Source organism: Branchiostoma lanceolatum, chromosome 16, assembly GCF_035083965.1.
Source record: "Branchiostoma lanceolatum isolate klBraLanc5 chromosome 16, klBraLanc5.hap2, whole genome shotgun sequence".
Taxonomy (NCBI): Eukaryota; Metazoa; Chordata; class Leptocardii; order Amphioxiformes; family Branchiostomatidae; genus Branchiostoma; species Branchiostoma lanceolatum.
Genome location: NC_089737.1, coordinates 1,641,330 through 1,663,038, shown reverse-complemented (window position 1 = coordinate 1,663,038; position 21,709 = coordinate 1,641,330). Strand labels below are relative to the sequence as shown.

Below are 21,709 nucleotides of genomic sequence, written 5' to 3'. Positions count from 1 at the left end.
CAGTTACATCATTAATTATGCAAATTAGTTACTGATTTGCATAATAAGTATCCAATCATGTACATCATCGCTCAAGCTATGTACTTGCAAAAAATCATGACCTTCCATCAAGCCCTTCTTGAGTTATTCCCTTTCAAAGTCTGAAGTAAAACCTGCCCCTGCAGTTCCAAAAAAGTTGCTAGGGGGCCCAAGCCTATACCACTTACTCTCTGCCCAACGAGCTATCTACCACTCAAAAATCAGTTCCATAGCATGTCCACAACACGAGATATCATAACAGGAAGTTCCGCTGCAGTACCATAACAAGCCGCTAGGGGGCCCAAAATCTAATCATTTTCAGGTTTCATCTAGACCTACCAACATACCAAATACCAAGACAATCCTTCCAAGAATTCTCGACTTACCGTGTTCACTAACAGACATTCCACACCAATGAATACAGCTGGCTGACAGCCAATTTGTCCCTGGCAGTAACTGACGTTTCCTGCCTGCCTCATGACCCCTCATGACCAATTTAGCACCCCTGCCCGTATCAATATCCCTTGAAACAACACAGCCCACACGTCGCAACCAGAAGGCATAGTATTAGCATACAATTTAACACATTTTTACACTTTTCTCCTTAATTATGCAAAGTACTTCGCCCAAAATCTAATCATCTTGAGATTTCCCACATACACACGGACACACCAAATACAACAACAAACCATCCAGGCGTTCTCGACTTATCCTGTTCACTAACAGACACACAGACATGCATAAAAAAATAACCTTCTCGACGAAATTTCGTCGCGAAGGTAATGATCTGAGTGACTCATTTGCAAGACGCGCATGTGTCATCAGTTTTGAGATTGTTGTGATAATCTATGTTTCGAAGCAAAAGGACAGTCATAGTGTGGTCATATTTTTTTATTCTAAGAGCATGATAAAATGTATCAATTTGTTTTGAAGCAATGTGGAATATTCCACCCCTCAAGACCTGGTACAGATAAGGTCATGTCAATGTTTTACGAGATAGAATCGATAACTGTAATAAGGATGGAATAGGGGGCTCTTATGTTGATCTGTACATCGTTCCAAAGGCAGATGAAATACAAAATAACAGATAACTGGGTGAAACTTTACTACAGTACATTGTATTTGTTTTGGATTAACAAGTTAGTTGACGTAGTGGTTCGACATTGCACTTTTGGGAGACTTTGGGTATACACATGGAAACAATACAATGATATAGACAAAAGATATCATTCTGTACTGAGTTAACAGGTGCTCATTTTTTTTGTTAGTATCGTACTAACGTCGTTCGTATCAAAGTGCATTCATGATCTTTTGATCAGAAAGTTCTAAATATCATAATGTTATACAAGATAGAAACGAGAACAGTAATATGAATACAATAGGGGCTCTTATATTGTCCTGTACTTCGTTACAAAGCAGCGTTCGAAATACCCGTCTGCAATCTGCAAATTGCAGAAAGATTTTCAAGATTGCAAAAGAAAAACTAAACAACCTGCTAACACATTAATGGGTAACTGAACTGTTGGGAAAATCTGTAACTCAAGGATATTTGTGTCGTCTGAGCTTAACAGGATATTTATGAATTTGTAACTTTGCAAGAAATATTTCAATGTCATAAAGATATCCGTACTTATCATTTATCTCTCCACACCTACTTAGAAGTAGCACAAATTAAACGACAGGCCACAAAACCATTTCTAGGTAAGTAAAATCTAACACGGTAAAATCTTAACAAACTCATGATCACGTATATGGCTTGCCAGGAGTGCTACAATTCAAAATCAGTTTTCGATCAGGCAGGGTGCATGACATATAGAGGACATGTCGTTTGTAACCACTGTGTTCGACAATAGAATAAATGAATTACTCCATCTATGTCTATGTGTACAGAAACGTATGCGTCGTGCAACAGGTTCAGACCTAAAACTTTACTAACCTTCAGACCGCTATCTGAGAGTTATTGACGTCATGTCATAACACAACCGTTGCATTTTGTAGAGGGGGTATCTTTTTGATGAATCTTTTTCTTAACCTTGTTCATAATATCTTTACTGTCTTAAAATTCCGAGAAATGTCCTTAGAATACATGAAGAATACATGAAAAAAGAAAAAAAAATCAATTCAAGTAAAATTCAAACGGAAGGACTAAAAACAATATTTTTCACACCCCCACTGTCAAAGTGGAACCGGCCCAGATCAGACGACAGTTCACAGAACGCGTTCGAACGTCCGCCATATTGTCTCCCCGATCGTTATGGACGGGGTACCAGAGTTTTTCGTTGACGAACTGTCAGACACCGACTTAGACAGGTAGGCCATGGAACTCGAATTGGAGGAATTCGAGACACGAATTGCGCCACGTAGAGGCGCAAATCGCGGCGCGCAAAGCGCCACCAGGGGGTGAAACTCGAGATCTCGAATTCGTCCACGCGGAAGCGGTAGCTCGAAGTGTAATACAAAACCGGCACGGTCATGGCACGAATAGCGCCACCAGGGGTTTAAACTTGAGATCTCTAATTCGTCCACCCGGAAGGGGCATCGCGAGGCCCGCAATGTACTGACAGCATGAGTTACGTAACTATATGTCCAACCAGCGGTGGCAGCGAAGCGCATATTTATGAAACACGGACGCGAGTATCGTCTTGCGATTTAGCCATTCTGTTAATGTTTAGCTTATGATGCATTGTAGATGTGTAGTCAGCGAATTGAGGTGGAGCGAAGTGCATATTTACGAAACTTATCGTGTATGGGTAACAATTTTAGCCAGCAATTGTTGCTTTGTTTATAATCGTTTATATCAATAACATTCTGTTTGATTTGCTGTTACAGGACCTGGTTACGGGGCTGAGAATGATAACAAATCGATACAAATGCATTGTGCCAAAATAGTGGCAAGAATGGGATAGTATGTGTAAGTACATTCCTTGCTCCAGTTTCAAAATCGATTGTACAAATAATACATCCCTTATTCACGACCATGGCAAAGATTTCCTGCTGAAGCTACTCTACTCACGGCAGATAGAATTAGTTCAATAAAGCGAACATTACACTAAAGTCGGGGTCTGATAAATCAGACTGAAACTACGTAGACCTTCACCACCACAACAAACAAAAATTCGAACTAATCTAGTCCTTACTTCGATACTCAGTTCCGTTTGCTTGTTTTCCCTGCTATTTTCAGCAGTTCATTTGCAGATTGTTGGTTAACACAAAGGAAGAGCAGTGGATCTCTTTGCACGCAGCGCTTCCATTTTCAGGGAAGAATTTAGCCACACAAACGCGGCAAAAACGTTGTATTTACTATTATCAAACAGATTCAAGAAATAAAACATGTAATATTATGTATTTGCTTCCTGTTCCCGTCTACTGTGAATGTTACAACGTCCCTTATATTTCGCTATCTACTGGTATTTCATTTCATAATGTTACATATGTTTTAGTTCGTTCCATTTCGTTCCATTTCGTTCCATTTCGCACTTTCGGGGGACCCACATTATTCCTCCGTTACACACTGATTTTTTGGTAGCTGTGAATCCATTCAAAGCAACGCTGTGCGCTAATTCCAGAGTACTCCAAGGACATTATACTCCAATTCAACTAGTTAACTTGAGAACATTGAATATTCTACAAAAGTTCTTTCAAGTAAAGTTCTGCTGCCTGAATTTTCGTGGTTCCGTGAAGCTCATTTGCATGGCAAGCTTCACAATCTCATATACATTACTACCATGCAGTCAAGTTCATGCCTAGCTGGCGTTCACATGAAAGTGTTTACAATTTCATGATTTAAGTTAGGGCGCACTATTTTTTACCTGTACACCGCGGATGAATACTGTGTTATGGGCTACGTCGCGAATGGATACTGTGCGCTGCGGCTTTTGCATACAATAGGTAGTGACGTCACAAGATAATTAGTTCGCTTGGTTCTAACAAGTAACGTAACGCATTCCGCTGTCCTCCGGTAGCAGTGACATTTTTTTCCGTATGATGTTATGAAGATGACCTCAGAAGATGACTTCATCACGTCCCGAGCCCCAAAACACACTGCACTGTAAGGTAACCATCATAATTTGATTTTGCGTTATATTTGTTGATATTATGTGCATGTATATATGTTGTCGAGGCTTGTCTATAACGTCACATGTACGTAACGTTATCATCCATGGCAGGACCCACGCACGTGCACCGTTTATACGTCGTGGCCGAGTGCACGCGCGTGCACCGCCGCGAGTAATCGACCAATATCGGGTACACATGCCTTCCTGACTCAGATGAACTTTCATGCTAAATTGGAAAACGTTATTAAATCTACTGCTAACTATATAGAACAGAGAAAAAACATACAAATCTACTTGCGGGATGAGTTGCGGTGGGTTGAAGGCGTATAATTTACTTTCGCCTTTTTTGTCCGTTTACTGGGGGCTCTGGTGGTTGGCAGTCTCTTGTGTTTGGCTTGACGGTAGACGGATGGTGAAGGGCGGCGTAGATCCTGAATGATGGGTGACTGTTCCGGAATGATGGGTGAGCTGTCGGTGACTGGCGACGAGGTGACTGGCGATGAGGTGATGGGTTGAGAATAGGCGGGGGACATGGTGAATGTTGCGTTGGGCAATGGGGAGGGGTTTGTTGAGTCCAGTCGAGAAAATTCGGACAGAGATAGGCTGTGAGAGAGGATGTTGGCGGCGGCGGGACTGTTGGAGGCGGTGGCAGGTTTATTGTGGGCGGCGGCGGGCTCGTCGGAGGCGGCGGGCTCGTCGGAGGCGGCGGGCTCGTCGGAGGCGGCGGGCTCGTCGGAGCGGCGGGCTCGTCGGAGGCGGCGGGCTCGTCGGAGGCGGCGGGCTCGTCGGAGGCGGCGGGCTCGTCGGAGGCGGCGGGCTCGTCGGAGGCGGCGGGCTCGTCGGAGGCGGTGTGATCGTCGGTGGAAAAAGCCAGATCACTGATGTACATGAATGTCGTTATATATTTTTAGCAGTTTTTTTAACACCGTTTTTCTACAATCGGTTTACTTTTAACTTACCTGATGTCAATTTTGTTAACATTCGGATGTTTTTGGAAACAGTCTGCTTACAAACTGCAAAGAATGCTGGGATAGCATCATATTTGTGAGGTAGCCATTTTGGCTTTGAATCAACAATCATTACCATAGACTAATGCTGACATAATTTGCAGCAAGCTTTAGTCACAAGTAGACAAAATTAGACTAATTTTTTTTTTTGTGTGTGCTTGTCTATGTACTTTCAGTGGTAGATTTTGAAAGTTCTCTTGACAAGAAGAACACATTATCATTATTATAACAGTAACTGTCTCATTCTTGCGTCTTATCGCACTATTTCTGTCACGCATTTGTAGCGATTTGTCAGCCCCGTTACCAAGTCCTGTGAAAGCAAATGAAACGGAATGTTATTGATTTAACGGTGATTAACAAACCAACGATTGCTGACTACAATACATTATAAGTTAAACATTAAAGGCATCCAGAGCATTTTATGAGGCTTGAAACGTGAATTAAAAAACTCTGATTTCAAGTCATTTCTACACATAGTAAGTTTTAATAACACTATACCATTTCATATCGACATTAAAGGAGCAAAGATACAATGTCGTTGTGTTGTGAGAATTGATACAAAATCCAAGCCCTAATCCAAGACTGATACTGGCTGTCCATCACAATTAGCGGTTCGACCAATGAGAGAGCGACTGCATGTCCGTCTAATATTTGCATTTTTATGTTTTAATTTTGCATTTCTACGTTTTGACGGAGGTGGGCGGGGCTATGGTATCTGTCTATTTACACTAGGTGTGTGAAACTAAAAGATCACCATGTACAGTTAGGTGTAGCTTATTTTTGTGCCGCTTTTGAGCACCTTTGACAAGAAATCCGCACGCAAATGTGGTAAACACTGGCATTAAATGTCAATCTCAAAGATTACAGCAACTACCGTATTTTCTCGATTAAAGTATGCACCCCAATTAAAGTACGCACCCCTGATTTGGGGCTAGTTCCAGACTAATTTGCAGAACTGAAATGTAAAGTCAAAAACCCCAAATAAAGTACCCTTCTCCACTGATCTTGAACACATTTTGAACAGGATAAATCCAAATTTATGGTGTTCCTTCTATTATCTCCTGGTCATTTATATCAAGGACTTCTACACAATGCCATTCCTTAGATTCATAAAAGATTATCTTGCTTTCTCCGCCAGCATTGTCTCTGCAAACTTGAGGATTGCCTACGACAAGTTACAAACCTTGCAAATTGGCAGGTATTGATGATTGAGCCATGCATTGTTGCATCGCAGCTGGGTTCCTGGTTTGATTAAGCAAGGGTTTGAGGCCCTTTTCCAATTTGTCCTGGCAATAACCTCAAATAAAGTACGCACTACTGACTTTAGCAATGACCTGTGGTGCCTTTTGAATTTTGAAATGTTTAAAAAGTGCGTACTTTATTCGAGACAATACGGTAGAATATTTCCAGTTTTCAAGCCTCATAAAATGCTCTGGGTTCCTCTAACAGAATGGCTAAATCGCAAGATGATATTCGGGTCCGTGTTTCGTAAATATGCGCTTCGCTGCCACCGCTGGTTGGACATATAGTTTCGTAACTCATGCCGTCAGTACATTGCGGGCCTCGCGATGCCCCTTCAGGGTGGACGAATTCGAGATCTCAAGTTTAGCCCCCTGATGGCGCTATTCGTGCCATGTCAGTGCCGGTTTTGTATTACGCTTCGAGCTACCGCTTCCGCGTGGACGAATTTGAGATCTCGAGTTTCACCCCCTGGTGGCGCTTTGTGTGCCGCGATTTGCGCCTCTATGTGGCGCAATTCGTGTCTCGAATTCCTCCAATTCGAGTTCCAGAGCCTTCCTCACTTAGAGGCAGTTTTCGGGTCATGGGAAGCTGAGGAGGCACCCAAGATGCTGCAGCAGTTGAGGGACGAGAAGCTGACTACCCTGGAATCCAGAGCATATGTACCAGCCCGCGCTCCGAGTTCCCCGGGCCTACCCTTCGGCCTTCCCCCCGATGATACATATGCTCTGGATTCCAGGGTAGTCAGCTTCTCGACGCCAAAATTCTCCTACGGTTCTACCCAGGAGGACCCCAGGCTGGTATGTTCACGTTTCTGAGGGTTTTTACCCGGCGAAAATTAAGAATATGGCCGGCAAAGTGATGTCGCCTTGTTCAAAACAAATGCCCCCCTCCCCAGGGCCCAAGTCACGTACACGCTGTATTACCTCCCCAAACTGATGTGTTGGCATCGAAAAAATTACGGTCAAAATCGCCAAAATTCTTACAAGTTTCTACCTACAACGATCACATCCCGATATGTGTACACTACTGTGGGATTTTTTTCCGGGCAAACTACAAGGAAAGGGGACGTAAACATGCATAATTTTCTTACCACAGCTATAAGCATTTAACAACCCGTCAGTTTGTAACCGTGTGGGCTCAAAAACAAGTTACTGCTTGTCTACATTGGATTATATGAAGATCAAATGTACAATGGATTGATTTTACATGTATAGTATTAAATAAAGAATATATCATTATACAGGAATGTGTCTCTCTTATATGGGTCAGTTTGGATAGGCTCTGTGATAATAACGTTAATGACCCGCCTGTTCCTCGGTGTATATGGTGTCATAACGCCTGGTCATGTGCTATAACCACCTCAAAAAAAAATCGGTTTTATTCGGTGGTTACAGCACATGACCAGGCGTTATGACACCATATACACCGAGGAACAGGCGGGTCATTAACCCTTAATTATCACACGGTCTGGAACACCCGTATCAAACGTTTTCGCGGCCCAGGCGTGACATAAAGATCCTTTTACATAGATAGATCAAGGAGGTTAAAGATAGAACAAGTTACTTCCTGGATTACATGTAGATTAGATGCTTTTATACACCAGGTTGGATAGTTATTTATTCACCAACACACTCAGGTCGTCAGGAGCCTGCATGTCCCTTTTTTGTATAGCCTGGACGCCAGACCCCCAACCAAGTTATAACTAGAGTTTGGCGATCCCATACCTTCGCCGAATGGTGTTAACTTGTATGAAAGATGTGTTTGAAAGGTGTGTTATGGATTGCATACTTAATGTATGATGATATTCACCTTCATTTAACTTCTGAATGCAAGTATCAAATAACCGTTATTTACAACTTTGGAATCATGGCATGTTCTTATCAATTACACACACTAGAAAGGCAACATTTTCGAGAAAATGCAGGATATCCCCTCTCATTTGCTACACCTGAAATATGTCATCCTTAGCATTAACTATAAGGGAATTATGAAGTTTCTGCATGAATTGTGGAAAGGAAGTCCGCATTAGCATAAGTTATGTCCAGGTGTATTCACCGGTCCTAGAGGTACCTATGTCTCAAATATTGCATCCATAGGATTTACCGTAAAGGAAATACACGTTTCTGCATAAATTATGCAAATGATGTTCTCATTAGCATAATTTATGTCCAGGTGTATGTACCTATTTAAAAGGTACCTACGTCTTAGATATGACATCCAAGGTATTTACCAGAAGGGAAATATAATTTTCTGCATGAATTATGAAAATGAAGTCATCATTAGCATAGTCTATGTCGAGGTATGTTCACCTTTCCTAAAGGTGCCTACATCTCAAGTATGGCATCCATAGCATGTACCGTAAGGGAAATACAAGTTTCTGCAAAAATTATGCAAATGAGGTCCTCATAATTTATGTCCAGGTATATTCACCTTTCCTAAAGGTACCTACATCTCAAATATTACATCCGTAGCTTTTACGGTAAGGGAAATACAAGTTTCAGCATAGATTGTGTAAATGAGGTCCTCATAAGCATAATTTATGGCCAGGTGTATTTACCTTTCTTAAAGGTACCTACATCTCAAATATAACATTAGAACCATGTACAAGGTACATATAACTTTCTGCAATACCATTGGTAGAGCTACCACCCCACAACTACTTGGATTTTGGCAGAAGACGAAGAAAAAGAACAGGCAAGCAAATTGGGCTCAAGTGACGTCCCATGAGGAATGTTCCCGGGGGAAAGTAGTAGGTCACCCGCCCGCAGGCCTGTCAGTGCAATCTAACCTGAATATACAGACATAATAGCAAACTAGAAAGGCCGTCATTTGCCCCTGAGCAAATACAGCATGTTTCGCCAATACCGCTCCCCATGGAAAAATGGGCTGTGGCAAGATAATACCTGGGCAAAATGAAATATAATGAAATAATTACAAAAATGAGGTCCTCATTAGCACAATTCATGGCCAGGTGTGATGACCTTTCCTAAAAGTACCTACATCTCAAATATGACATCTGCAGCTTGTACGGTAAGGGAAATGCAAGTTTATGCATGAATTATGCAAATGAGGTCCTCATTAGCATAATTCATGTCCAGGTGTGTTCACCTTCCCTAAAGGTACCTACATTTCAAATATGACATCTGCAGCTTTTAACGGTAAGGAAAATACAAGTACCTGCATAAATTATGCAAGTGAGGTCCTCATTAGCATAATTCATGGCCAGGTGTGTTCACCTTCCCTAAAGGTACCTACATTTCAAATATGACATCTGCAGCTTTAACGGTAAGGAAAATACAAGTTCCTGCATTAATTATGCAAATGAGGTCCTCATTAGCATAATGTATGGACAGGTGCATGCACCTTTCCTAAAGGTACCTACATCATAAAGATGACATCCGCAGCTTTTACGGTAAGGGAAATACAAGTTTATGCATAAATTATGCAAATGAGGTCCTCAGTAGCATAATTCATGGCCAGGTGTGTTTTCGCCTTTCCGAAAGGTACCTACATCTCAAATATGACATCCGCAGCTTTTACGGTAAGGGAAATACAGGTTTCTGCATAAATTATGCAAATTAGGTCCTCAGTAGCATGATTTATTGTCAGGTGTACTCACTTTTCCTATAGGTACCTACATCTCAAATATAACATTCGTACCATGTATCATAAGATACATATAACTTTCTGTAATACCATTAGTAGATCTACCACCTCACATCTACTTGGTTTTTATAATTAGCCCTCCAAACAGACCCTAGACAAGGCAAGGGGGACACATCTGATCCTTATCTCTACCACGACCCCTAGTGTCTGGGTCAGACCAAAGAATCACAGTACAGACAGGGGAAGTGTATGAGGGCTTATGTTACAATATGACCTAGTTCTTGCCGGCGCCGCTGTAGACACAAAATAACCAAAAATTCCATCCAAAAATTGCAAAGTAAATCATTTTGAAGTAGTGTATGCCAAAAAAAATAGTGGGGTCCTAACCTTTGGGTAAATATCCAATGCACAACTAAACCAAATTTCAGGTCCTTAGGTTTCAACACCACGGCACTGGAGGCCATAATGTGCGACTTTTGTCTGAAAATAACCAAAAAGCCTCGATAAAATCATTTTAAAAACTTATATCAAAAAATTTTAAAAGGGTCTAGGGGTATACAATTACTCTACCTGCATACCAAATTTCAGCCAATTTGGTCGACGGACGACCGAGATGAAGCGATTTGAAGATTTGACAGGAGAAGGAGAAGGAGAAGAAGAAACCTGACAAAAACAATATGTTTCGTTGGCGAAACATAATTGAAAGGAAATTTCAACTTTCTCTTATTAATCATGGAAAGAATGACCTGATTTGCATCTCATTATATTAATCATCACTAATCGTTTCTACCTGCCCAAAACAATTAAGATCCAGCAAAACCTGCTTTAGTTATCCTCTTCCAAAATTTAGATAATAAAATGCCCCCGTAGTACTGTAGGAACACCCCAGAAGACCCATCTTCGAACTTGACCTTCCTTTCCCCAACCCCCAACAACCTACTAGTACTAAATTTTATCACGATCCAGTAAATCTCTCAGAGAAACTAATTGTCAAACACAAAACTTCCACTACAGCGCCAAAGGAACATGGCAGAACACCCATCTTCGAACTTGACCTTCGTCTCCCCAACAGAAACTTACCAACCAAAAATCACCAACATCCGACCTTGTCTTCGAGAGTTATACCGGCGACACCATCATTCCACAAATCCAGACCAAACGCATACCCTTCTGCCTCACAGCGAAGGCAAATATCTAGCGTTATCTTTTGGGGCCGAACCCCAACACAATAAACATTATAGAGATCGGTGGTCTGGCATCCAGGCTAATTTCTTTAACATACGTAAGCTACATGCATTTTGTTTGAAAAGGCATCTTCTCAACATACGAAAAGGTATCTACAAATTATGTTGATAAGAATTAAAATTCTTATCAATATAATTTGTAGTGAGATGGAGACATTTTTGATAAATGCCTTCCTGAATTTAGCTCATAGTATGTGCGCATGCTGGTTGTAACAATAAATTACATATTATGATGATATCGGTAGCAATGGTTAAATCTAAAATGTACATATTATCCTTCAGACGTATTTCATATACACAATACACCAGTTTCCAGTTTCAAAGGTCAAAAGTCATTGGGAGCACTTCAAGCCTGGCCCCATTCTCATATAGTAAATAGTCAAGGTGATTGGTGCAAAAAATTAGAATAGTGCATGAATCTTTGCATGAATGTTGCATGCAATGAAAGTGCTATTTCTAATATAGATTTTATCTACATGACAACCTTTGCTCTGCAACATTTTCCCTTGACAACCAGTACCCTAAATAGCTAGTATTTTTCATATTATACAGTTGTATATGTATAATGGACATATATATATATATATCTTATATGCTTATATAGATAGATCTTCTAGATTCTGCTCTTAATTCCATTTTAGATCCTACCGGTAGAAGCGCTATTTTTTCCTTAAAGTTTGATTATAAATATCTTATAAGCTGAAGGTACAGAAAGCAGTGCTTCTTGTATAGAATAGAAGCATTAAGGCATCCCACAATTGAAAATCTGGTGGCACTGCAAGCCGGGCACGTTGATTGGGTCATAGGAGAACACCAAAGAAGCAGCCACTGGTGGCAGGCCATTGCACTTGAAACAGTCAACAACTTTCAATGACAATTGCACAAACGTTTCAGAATGAAGAAAACATGCTTCTAACGCTAGCGCAGGCTTATTAGGATATCATTATCATGACATCCCAAGCATTGCGGGAGCCGGTTTCTCTTTACACACAGAGAGGAACCGTCACAGCCCCCCACTGAAGCGGCGCAGGCCCGGGTTGGAAGGTGGTCTGGGTCGGTTCGTGGAAAAAACGACATATGACGCTTATTTCCTCTTTAGACCGATAACGATTAACCGACACACGCCGGTTAACGGTGCACACCCCAGTTCTTCCGCGACTGGGGCCCGCGGTAGTGCGCGACAAAAAAGTGACGAAAGGGTTTCAAGGGTCTGGGTTTGAGTTCACATTTCTCAAAATGTGCTTTGAACTGACATTAAATACTAACACGGCTGAAAAGCGTATGAATTGGTGTGTTTTCTGTGAAAATTTAGTTTCGATCTGAGCCTTACTTCCGGATATCCATACGCGTTGATATTCAGTTGTCCCTTGACCCGAGATTGACCGTTGTAAGCATTCTGTGGATGGTTGTAACCATTCTGTGGATGGTTTCCACATGGCTCGCGCTGTGGATGATCACAGAAAACAAAGTACTAGAATTTTCCTTATAATTGGCTTGATTATATGCTAGGTTTAGCCTGTAAGAAAGCCTGTCCATATGTATATTCCCCCATATTCATAATGCTTTTAACTATAAGTACCACCTCAGTGCTGCTACTTTTGTCTGTCAGCTTTGGAATGCAGTATGGGTTAAGTCTGGATATGGGTGAAGTCTGCCATTTTTGGTTGCTTAACTGTGTTGACAACATATCCGTCACTTCTTGATATATCTGCTGTGTGTTTCAGTGTGTGGGTGTCGACCGACCACGATGAGATCGCTGCGGTATCGCGTGAGTTTGGAGCGCAGGTGCACAGACGCAGTCCGGAGGTCTCACGTGATGCGTCCACTTCTCTGGAGACGATACAGGAGTTTATCAGGGCACATCCAGGTCTGAGGATAGAGAGATAGCTTTCTGTGTAGTCCAATCAAAGAGGGAAATGTAATGGATATAGTGAAATACACATCATGGCAAGGGAACAAATTTGCAATTACAATGTATATTGTATAATCATCACTGCCTTCTAATGACTCTGGCATTAGCGACAATGTATACATGCCCCAGGGAATGTTAAGCATAACTCATTCATGTTCATGTGCATTTATTTCACTATTTCTATTGTATTTTGCTACATGTATATGTCACAGTAGAGATGGCGATTCAGGACAATCGGCGATTGTCCTAGGACAGATCGCGATCGCCGTTTGTCCTAGGACAGACTGCGATCGCGACCTGTCCTAGGACAATCGCCGATTCTACTAGTAGAGATTGCGATCGCAATCTGTCCTAGGACAAACGGTGATCCAAACTTAATGATGCTAAGATATTAAGGAAACAGCAATATTTTTTATATAAACCATGATTTTATTTAGTATTTACAAACTCTGATCAAAACTCAATTCATGCTAAGATAAAGGAAACAGTAATATACAGCAAAACTGTTTGATCACCCTCTAATTTTTATTGTTCTGCCAAAGTTGTGAAATCATTCAGTAAATGTCTGACTGTGAAATGATATAGGTGTGAAACTGTAGTATCTTAAAACTGAGATTGATATTTTGACACCTGTTTTATCACTTTACAATTGTTATTGTTCTCCTAAGGTTGTGAATTCAATAGGTGTGAAACTGTGAGTATTATCTTGACACCTCAAAATTTGCATACCGAAATATTGTTGGATCACCTTCTTCCAACTGATATCTTTCACACATTATTAAAATTTTGTCATTCAACTTTATCAGAAATTACTTTATCAGAAAACATACTCACATGAAATTGATCCATCATGAAATGTGAACTAATTCACCTAAAATAGTTAATAATTGTGAAATGTAGGTAGCATGTTAAACATGATTGAAACGTAATGCAATGATTCATTCTATTTTCCAAAGCATTTCCATCTAATCAGAATTTGCCCAAGTAGAATCGCCGTTTGTCCTAGGACAGATTGCGATCGCAATCTCTGTAGTAGAATCGGCGATTGTCCTAGGACAGATCGCGATTGCAGAATTTGTCCAAGTAGAATCGCCATTTGTCCTAGGACAGATTGCGATCGCAATCTCTACTAGTAGAATCGGCGATTGTCCTAGGACAGATCGCGATCGCAGTCTGTCCTAGGACAAATGGCGATCGTGATCTGTCCTAGGACAATCGCCGATTGTCCTGAATCGCCATCTCTACTGTGACATACACTCGGCACAAATGTTTGGAAACTTAACTTTGGTGGATCATATCTCTGTTGTTTCTTGATCAATTTCAATGATTTATGTATCATTGAAAAGCTTGACTGTGTGATTTTATTTCCCATGATACCAAACTCTTTATGGTTCTAAATTAATGGAACGAGCACCAGACTTGTTTATGCGAGCGGGTCACATAAAATGTGCCCAGATTACCCTACTAAGCTCAAACGCTCAATTCAGTATTTTTCTTCTGCTGGTAGCATGTGGCTTGTGTACGAGGGTGATGTGAAACTTGAATCAACAAAACACAATAATATGAAAGCCAAGGTAAGTCTTCATCCAAGCTAAAAGAATTGCATAAAACTTAAAAGAGCCTCAGTTATGATGAAGGTGGCTCAATATTGAGTACACAAGCCATGCGCTGTCATTACAGCCCGGCACATCCTCCTCGTGTTTGTCACCAGTTTTGTTACGCGGTCCCTGGGCATTCTTCCACAAGGAGTCGTCGCAGGTCGTATTGTTCTGTTGATCATTCTTTCATGCACAGTTCGTCCAAGCTTTTCAGTGATCACAGAGTATGAGAGGTGTTCAATTGTGTTGAGATCTCGGCTGCAGGAAGGCCATTCTCTATATTCCTGCACCATCATGGAGGTGGTCTGAAATGACTCTCATTCTGTATGGACATGCACTTTCATCTTGCAGAATGGCACTCAGTCTCATATTGCAGAGGTAAGAATCTAGGAAATGTGACTGGATGGAGAAAGGTGTCTCTACATCTTGACACATCGAGGTTGCTTAGGATGATTAGCCTGGTTTTTCCTCTGGCAGTTGTACTGCCTCACACCATGACACTGACTCCAACAAACACTGTCAGTCTATCTGTGCAGCATTCAGCATAGGGTTCTCCTCGCCGCCCCAACACTTTCATTTACCCTTCCAACAGTCGAAATAAATCTTCTCTTATCTGTAGCTGTGAACGTAACATTCCTCTAACACCTTTCCATTCATGATGCGGACGACACCACCTCAAATGGGTTTGGCGCTGAGCTGAGTGTTTGACACTAGCATGGAAATTTGGGCACTTTTTTTCTACAACCCATTCGCGTAAGCAGGCCTGGTGCTCGCTCCATGAGATTGCAATTATAATGAGTTGGGTATCATAGGAAAGGAAATTACACAAGCTTTCCAACAACATATAATGCATTGAAATTGATCAAGAAACAACGGAAATATGATCAACCAAAGTAAACTTTCCAAACTTTTTGTGCCAAGTTTACTATGTACAGTCAAACCTGTCCAAAGCGACCACCCAGGGGACCAAGCAAAAACGGTCGCGATGGACAGGTGGTCGCCATGAAGAGGATTCCACTCATAACATGTTTCCAGGTCTAAGTGTTCAAAATATACAGTGTACTACGTAGATGGATGGAAAATTATATGATTTTAGACAGCATAACCCCCACCAGGTTCAATTCTCATTGACAGAAAGATCCTACAGAAATTACATTTTCTGTTATCGTTGTAATATTTGTATACGACATCGTGTACAAATTTTTGTCATACTTTTGACTAAAAAACAATGTCTGCCTCTATGATCTCACAGCGCCCTCCCGTATTCACATGTTACGTCTGAGTACACACACGCACATACAATCTAGGTTATAAGGCCTAAGACAAATCCCTATAAAACACCTGCTGATCCCAGCCTTCTTTTGGGCGCCGACCGCTGGATAAAAGGGGCAAAAAATTTTCGATCTGACAACTGAAGGTGAAAACGGAAAATTGTGATACCGCCGCCGAGCTCCCAACCACATGGAAAGGTAACAGTGCAGCAGAATGTACAGCGTCGGCTATTACAAGCATGCAGCGCCCAATAAAGGTTTGTGATAGTCAGAGAAATAAAAATAAAATAAAAAATATTGATTTTCATCAATAACGAGAGTATTCTAAATGTTCATACACAGAAACGTCGTGTTTTAGAAAGGTCAGTGTTATGCCGCGCTGAAACCAAGATGCCGTCGCGGACCAAGGAACAACATGTCTCGACCGACGTTTTGCCCTCCGCGAAGTCATTTTCCGTTGGAATTTAGTAAGACAGAGACACATTTTTGTTGAAAATACAAGAAATGGATAGTAATTTCTGTGAAATCTGACTTTTTGACACCATGCACTACGTGATCGTATTGAAAATTGAGTTCAAACCAAACCGAGCTTGCGGTAAACTATAAGATTGCGATGGGCACAACAACATCGATATTAAAGTATTCACAAACCTTTGTATTTACATTTGTTTATAGTGGGAACGTTTTATTAAAACACTTCATGGAGGAATCAATGCTATTCATATATTTTTGTCCGTCAAGGTCTTAAAAACATTTCCGCGAAATCCGACAGCAAAATCTGATGTCACCACACGCTGGAAAGTGGTCGCCATGGGCAGGGATTGTGCTCTGTGTGGTCCCAATTCCTGGCGGTCGCATTGGACAGGTGGTCGCCTTGGGCAGGCCGCTTAATGCTTGTGCCTATGGGGAAAATTTTTGGGACCGAGAAAAAGCGGTCGCCATGGCCAGGTGGTCGCGTTGAAGAGGTGGTTGCCTAGGCAGGTTTGACTGTAGATGAGTTGTCCAAAATGATGCTGTTACGATCAGAAATGGAATAGATTTACAAAGAATAAAAATCTTTTTTATACAGGTAAAAGAGTGCCTTGAAAGTTGAGTGAAACTGTAAGTTTTTCATTTGCCAGTACAGTTACAAAAAGAATTCACTGAACAGCTTATGATTCTTTACAGAATAGTTGCTACATAAGGCCACTTCATATATCTCCATGAAAAATGGAGATATAGTTTTGGGTGTGTCTGTGTGTCTTTGAGTTTCTGGTCGATTTTAGTCAGCATAGCTCAAGAAACTCTGGATGGATTGTGATGATATTTGGTATGTAGGTAGGTGTTGGGAAGACGAGAGTCATTTTGGGCCCCCTGGTATGTGACCTTGGTACTGCAGCAGAACTTCTGTTTTTTGTATCTTTTGCTATGGTCTTTTGTATCTTTTGCTATGGTCTTGATTTTTTGTTGGCAGATTGCTTGTGATGTAAGAAATAAGTTGTGTATGTTTGGTCCCACTAGCAGCTTGCTCTGGAACTGCAGGGGCGTTTTTTTGTCAAAATCTTCCAAGGGGAATAACTGAAGAAAGGAACGACTGATTTCCTTGATATTTAGTATGCAGGTAGCTTAGACAGAGATGTACATGATGCAGTGGAAATTCATCTACATCTACATCTACACAGTACTCGGCAAGGCCCCGCGAGGGGCATAACGCCAAGGGAAGTGTCAGGGTCACGCCCAGCTGCAGCAGGTGTGGTGGTGATGGTGAAAAAGGAAAATCCGAAAAAAGATAAACGCAACTCGTGCAACAATCAATTAAGGGTTAATGACCCGCCCGAGGTGTATATGGTGTCATAACTCCTGGTCATGTGCTATAACCATTTGCTCACACAGTGGTTTTATGAGGTGGTTATAGCACATGACCAGGCGTTATGACACCATATACACCGAGGAACAGGCGGGTCATTAACGTTATTATCACATAGCCTATCCAAACTGACCCATATAAGACAGACAAATTCCTGTACAATACAAAGATTCTTTATCAATCCATTGTACATATGATCTTCATGTAATCCAATGTAAACAAGCGGTAACTTGTCTTATTGTTGTGGACACGTAGACTTCATATCGGGCGGTATAATTGTAGATTTCTGTTCAATTTTCACAATTCCTGACGCCCGGTTGTCAAATGCTTAGTTGGCTGTGGTAAGAAAATCGTAGTTTCCCCGGATACTTTTTGCTCAAGCCGGAAAAAAAATCCCACAGAAGCGTACACGTATTGTGCTGAGATCCTTGTAGGTAGAAAATTTTGGCGATTTTGACCGTAATTTTTTCGATGTCAACACATCGGTTTGGGGAGGTTACGTGACTTGGCCATGGGGAGGGGGGCCTGTTTAGTGCGTGTCACGTTTGTTTTCAACAAGGCGACATCACTTTGCCGGCAATATTTTTAATTTTTGCCGGGTAAAACCCTCAGAAACGTGAACATACCTTCCTGGGGTCTCCCTGGTCAGAAACTGAGGAGACTTACGGCGGCTTCATGGGCGAATGTCTGTCAAGATTAGCTTGGGGAAATATGTCAGCCTGGAATCCAAACCTATTTTCGCTCCCGAGTTTCCTCTCCGTAAATTTGCGTCAGTTTTTCGCCCCTCAACTCCTTCAGCATGTTCCTGGGAGTCTTCCCCAGCTTCCCATGACCCGAAAACTGACTCTAAGTCGGCGTCTGACAGTTCTTCGACGAAAAACTGTGGTACTCAGCTCCGTCCATGACGATCGGAACTTTGTTGTTCCACTTACGGGGGTGTGAAAATATTGTTTTTAGTCATTCCATTTAGATTTCACTTGAATTGAAAGTTGTTCCTTTTTAATGTATTTTAAGATGGTTTTGTTAATTTTAAGACGATAAAGGGCAATGGAGGCTTCTGATTGGTCGACTCCATCTAGCTATGTGATAATATATAAATAATTGGGTAACAAATTGTGCTATATACACATTGAAATTATGCAAAATGGGAATTAATTTACATAATCTGAGGAAAATCAATATTTGCCGTGTTTTCCATTATCGGACTCTCTCTCTCTATCCAGTTTTACGTCTTTTGTTCCCCATCATCTGGGGGTTACACATGGACGGGGGACTCAAATATATGTAATTTATGTAGTTAATGGCAGGGGGAACATAAACAGATACCAGTTATGCAAATAAATTCCTAATTTGCATAATTAATGCAAAAGTGCCATAATTCATCTGAGTGGTAAATGACGGAAGAACTGCAGAAATTGTGACATGTGCAAGTTGATTAAAGGTGTACGTGACCATTAGCATATACAGTAGAATCCACTTATTTGCATAACTGATTAGTCAGTGTATTTCATGCAATAATAAGGAGTAGAGCATTAACCCTAGGGGACAAGATGAGCGGCACTCATGGAGAGAGGGGGTTGTACTGGTTACCAGGATGGCACTTGAAGAAAACAGACACACTTTGTGTCAAATTCACTCACTTACAGGTTATACAAAATGTAACTTATTGAAGTCATAAGCATATCATCAGTTCATTTACACATGTTGAGTGCAAAGAATGGCAAACCAAGGAGGTTAAGCTTGATTTGCATACAATCCATAAGAGTTAGTGACTTTGACATGTTCAACCGGTTTTTCCAGTTGCCATTGGCATTGTTTTATGCAAATAGCAGGAGTATGCGAACATGGCTAATGCGATTAACGTTGGTTAACATAAACTCGCCGGGTAATTAAACACAGCATTTTTTTTAACGGGGTATTTCGGGATATGTGTCAGATGCAACATCAGCAAAACTGCCAGAAATGCAAACATGACTGACTAACATATTCAAAAAAATGGCTGAAAAGCTTCGACAACTATACATTCAAAGACAGTGAGGTCAAAAATTCTCCGTCCCTTTTTGAAACAGTCTGAGGGGGTTGTGGGAGAATAACGCTATGGTTGTTTGCTGGTCAGTGATGACCTGTGGTTGTTTGCTGGTCAGTGATGACCTGTCGTGGGGCCCACACATTGACTACATATTGTCCAAGGTCCGCCCTCGGCTTCACTACCTGCGACTGTCGAAACGAGCCGGGCTACCAGCAGACGTACTTCTCGACATCTACAAGGCATTCATCCGCCCAGTACTGGAGTACGGCTCACCGGTGTGGGGAGGTCTACCCCGCGGTCTGGCTGAAGAGCTGGAGAAAGTCCAGAGGTCCTGTTGTAGGATCATCTCTATACCCTACGAACAGCTACCTACCTTGGAGTCCCGGAGACGAGAGGCGACAACACGAGAACTCAGAAGGGTGGTGGCTGACCCCACCCATCCTTGCCATCAGTTCCTGCAGCCGGCCACTGAGTGTCAGTACCAGCTGCGTCGGGCTCCCCGTTTTAAGCTGCCATTGAGCCGATCCAACAGACATTCGCAATCGTTTATCCCCAGGGCCCTTGCCACGTTGAATCACAATTAACGCACTATATCCCATATGCATCAACTTTCGTATGACGTCTGCCTAACTCATCGTGCAATTATTGTATAGTTAATGTCTGTAATTTGTAATTTTAAGCAAAATTGTTATATATGAATTTTAAGTATGTTTTCAGAATTGGATAACATTTTTAAATATTGTTGTCAACGAAGTTTGTAAACACCAACACAATTCAGGCTAAATGCCTGCAAGGTGGTGATTCAATAAAGTTCAAAGTTATAAGACATGTCACATCTGCTCCCTGCTAAACACAATTATTTACAGGACAACTTATTAGAATCTCTGTTGCTAACCAGCAAATGGACTCGAAGTGTGACCAATCATCATTTGTTGCTGCAACCTACACCACATGTATTTTACCGCCGCCATATTCAATACCCAGAATTCTGTTGTTCAGCAGACGACAATGGTTTTGTGAGGAACACTTTTTGTCTTATTTTTTTGTGTGATAGTGGACTGAAGGCGATATTTTCCTCAAAGTCTGCTCCTAACACAACAAGAAACACATGGACATAGTAGTATTACCATTGCTATGGCATCCAGCTAACGTCCCCTTGAATAATGTACACATTGCCATGACGGTGGGGGTCAACTTTGAGTGACGTTCTACCAACTCAATAAACGGGTTGTTACCAAAGGCCTCACGTGTGCGGTACGACCGTTTTGTTGTGTGTTTATTTTTGCTTGGTCACGTTTATATGACCTTAGCACTCTCTTCAACGGACGGTAGTTTCAAACTAGTGTGCTTGTCTTGCCCCCTTTCCCCATCTCACCTTTTTCCTGTGCACATTTCCTTTCTTAGTAGTGTTCCTCGTAGTGTCACTGTGTTCCATCTCCACAGTTAGGTCTTCAGATGTATTTTCAGCTCTTATCTTTCACATGTTAATTATCTCAGACCTTATATGACTGTCATTAATGTTGGTATGCCCTTCTTCTAGATGGTTCAGAATGTCATATCTATTTTCAGTCTTAATCACAAAGTCTTGCGGTGGATGGTTACATGGAGTCTTATGAGTGTGTGACACGGCAGTCTCTTCTTCGCCAGCAGATCAGGAGCGGCACATTTTGGCCTTGTGTCCCAGCAAGTTACATGACTTGCATCGTATAGGGCCTCCATGTCTGCAGGCGTGTGTCATGTGTCCGGACTCAGAAGTGGCATGGTGGTTCGCCTGGAATCCGTCTTGGTTGCTGCATCCTGCTGCGCGTCGGGAGGATGGGTACTACCTCGTTGATGTTGGAGACGAGTCTTGATGCACCTCTTCGTCGGCTTATGTGAAGG

At 41.6% G+C, this 21,709-nt stretch overlaps 1 protein-coding gene across 1 annotated transcript in view; it reads left to right on the top strand.

The window, feature by feature from the left end:
- The window catches only part of LOC136421325 (N-acylneuraminate cytidylyltransferase-like), a 40,580-nt gene that overhangs the window by 2,848 nt on the left and 16,023 nt on the right, over nt 1-21,709 (top strand). Inside the window, exon 2 of the mRNA XM_066408552.1 lies at nt 12,897-13,039. Coding sequence (XP_066264649.1) covers nt 12,897-13,039 — 143 coding nt within the window. The remainder of the gene's footprint in view (nt 1-12,896; nt 13,040-21,709) is intronic.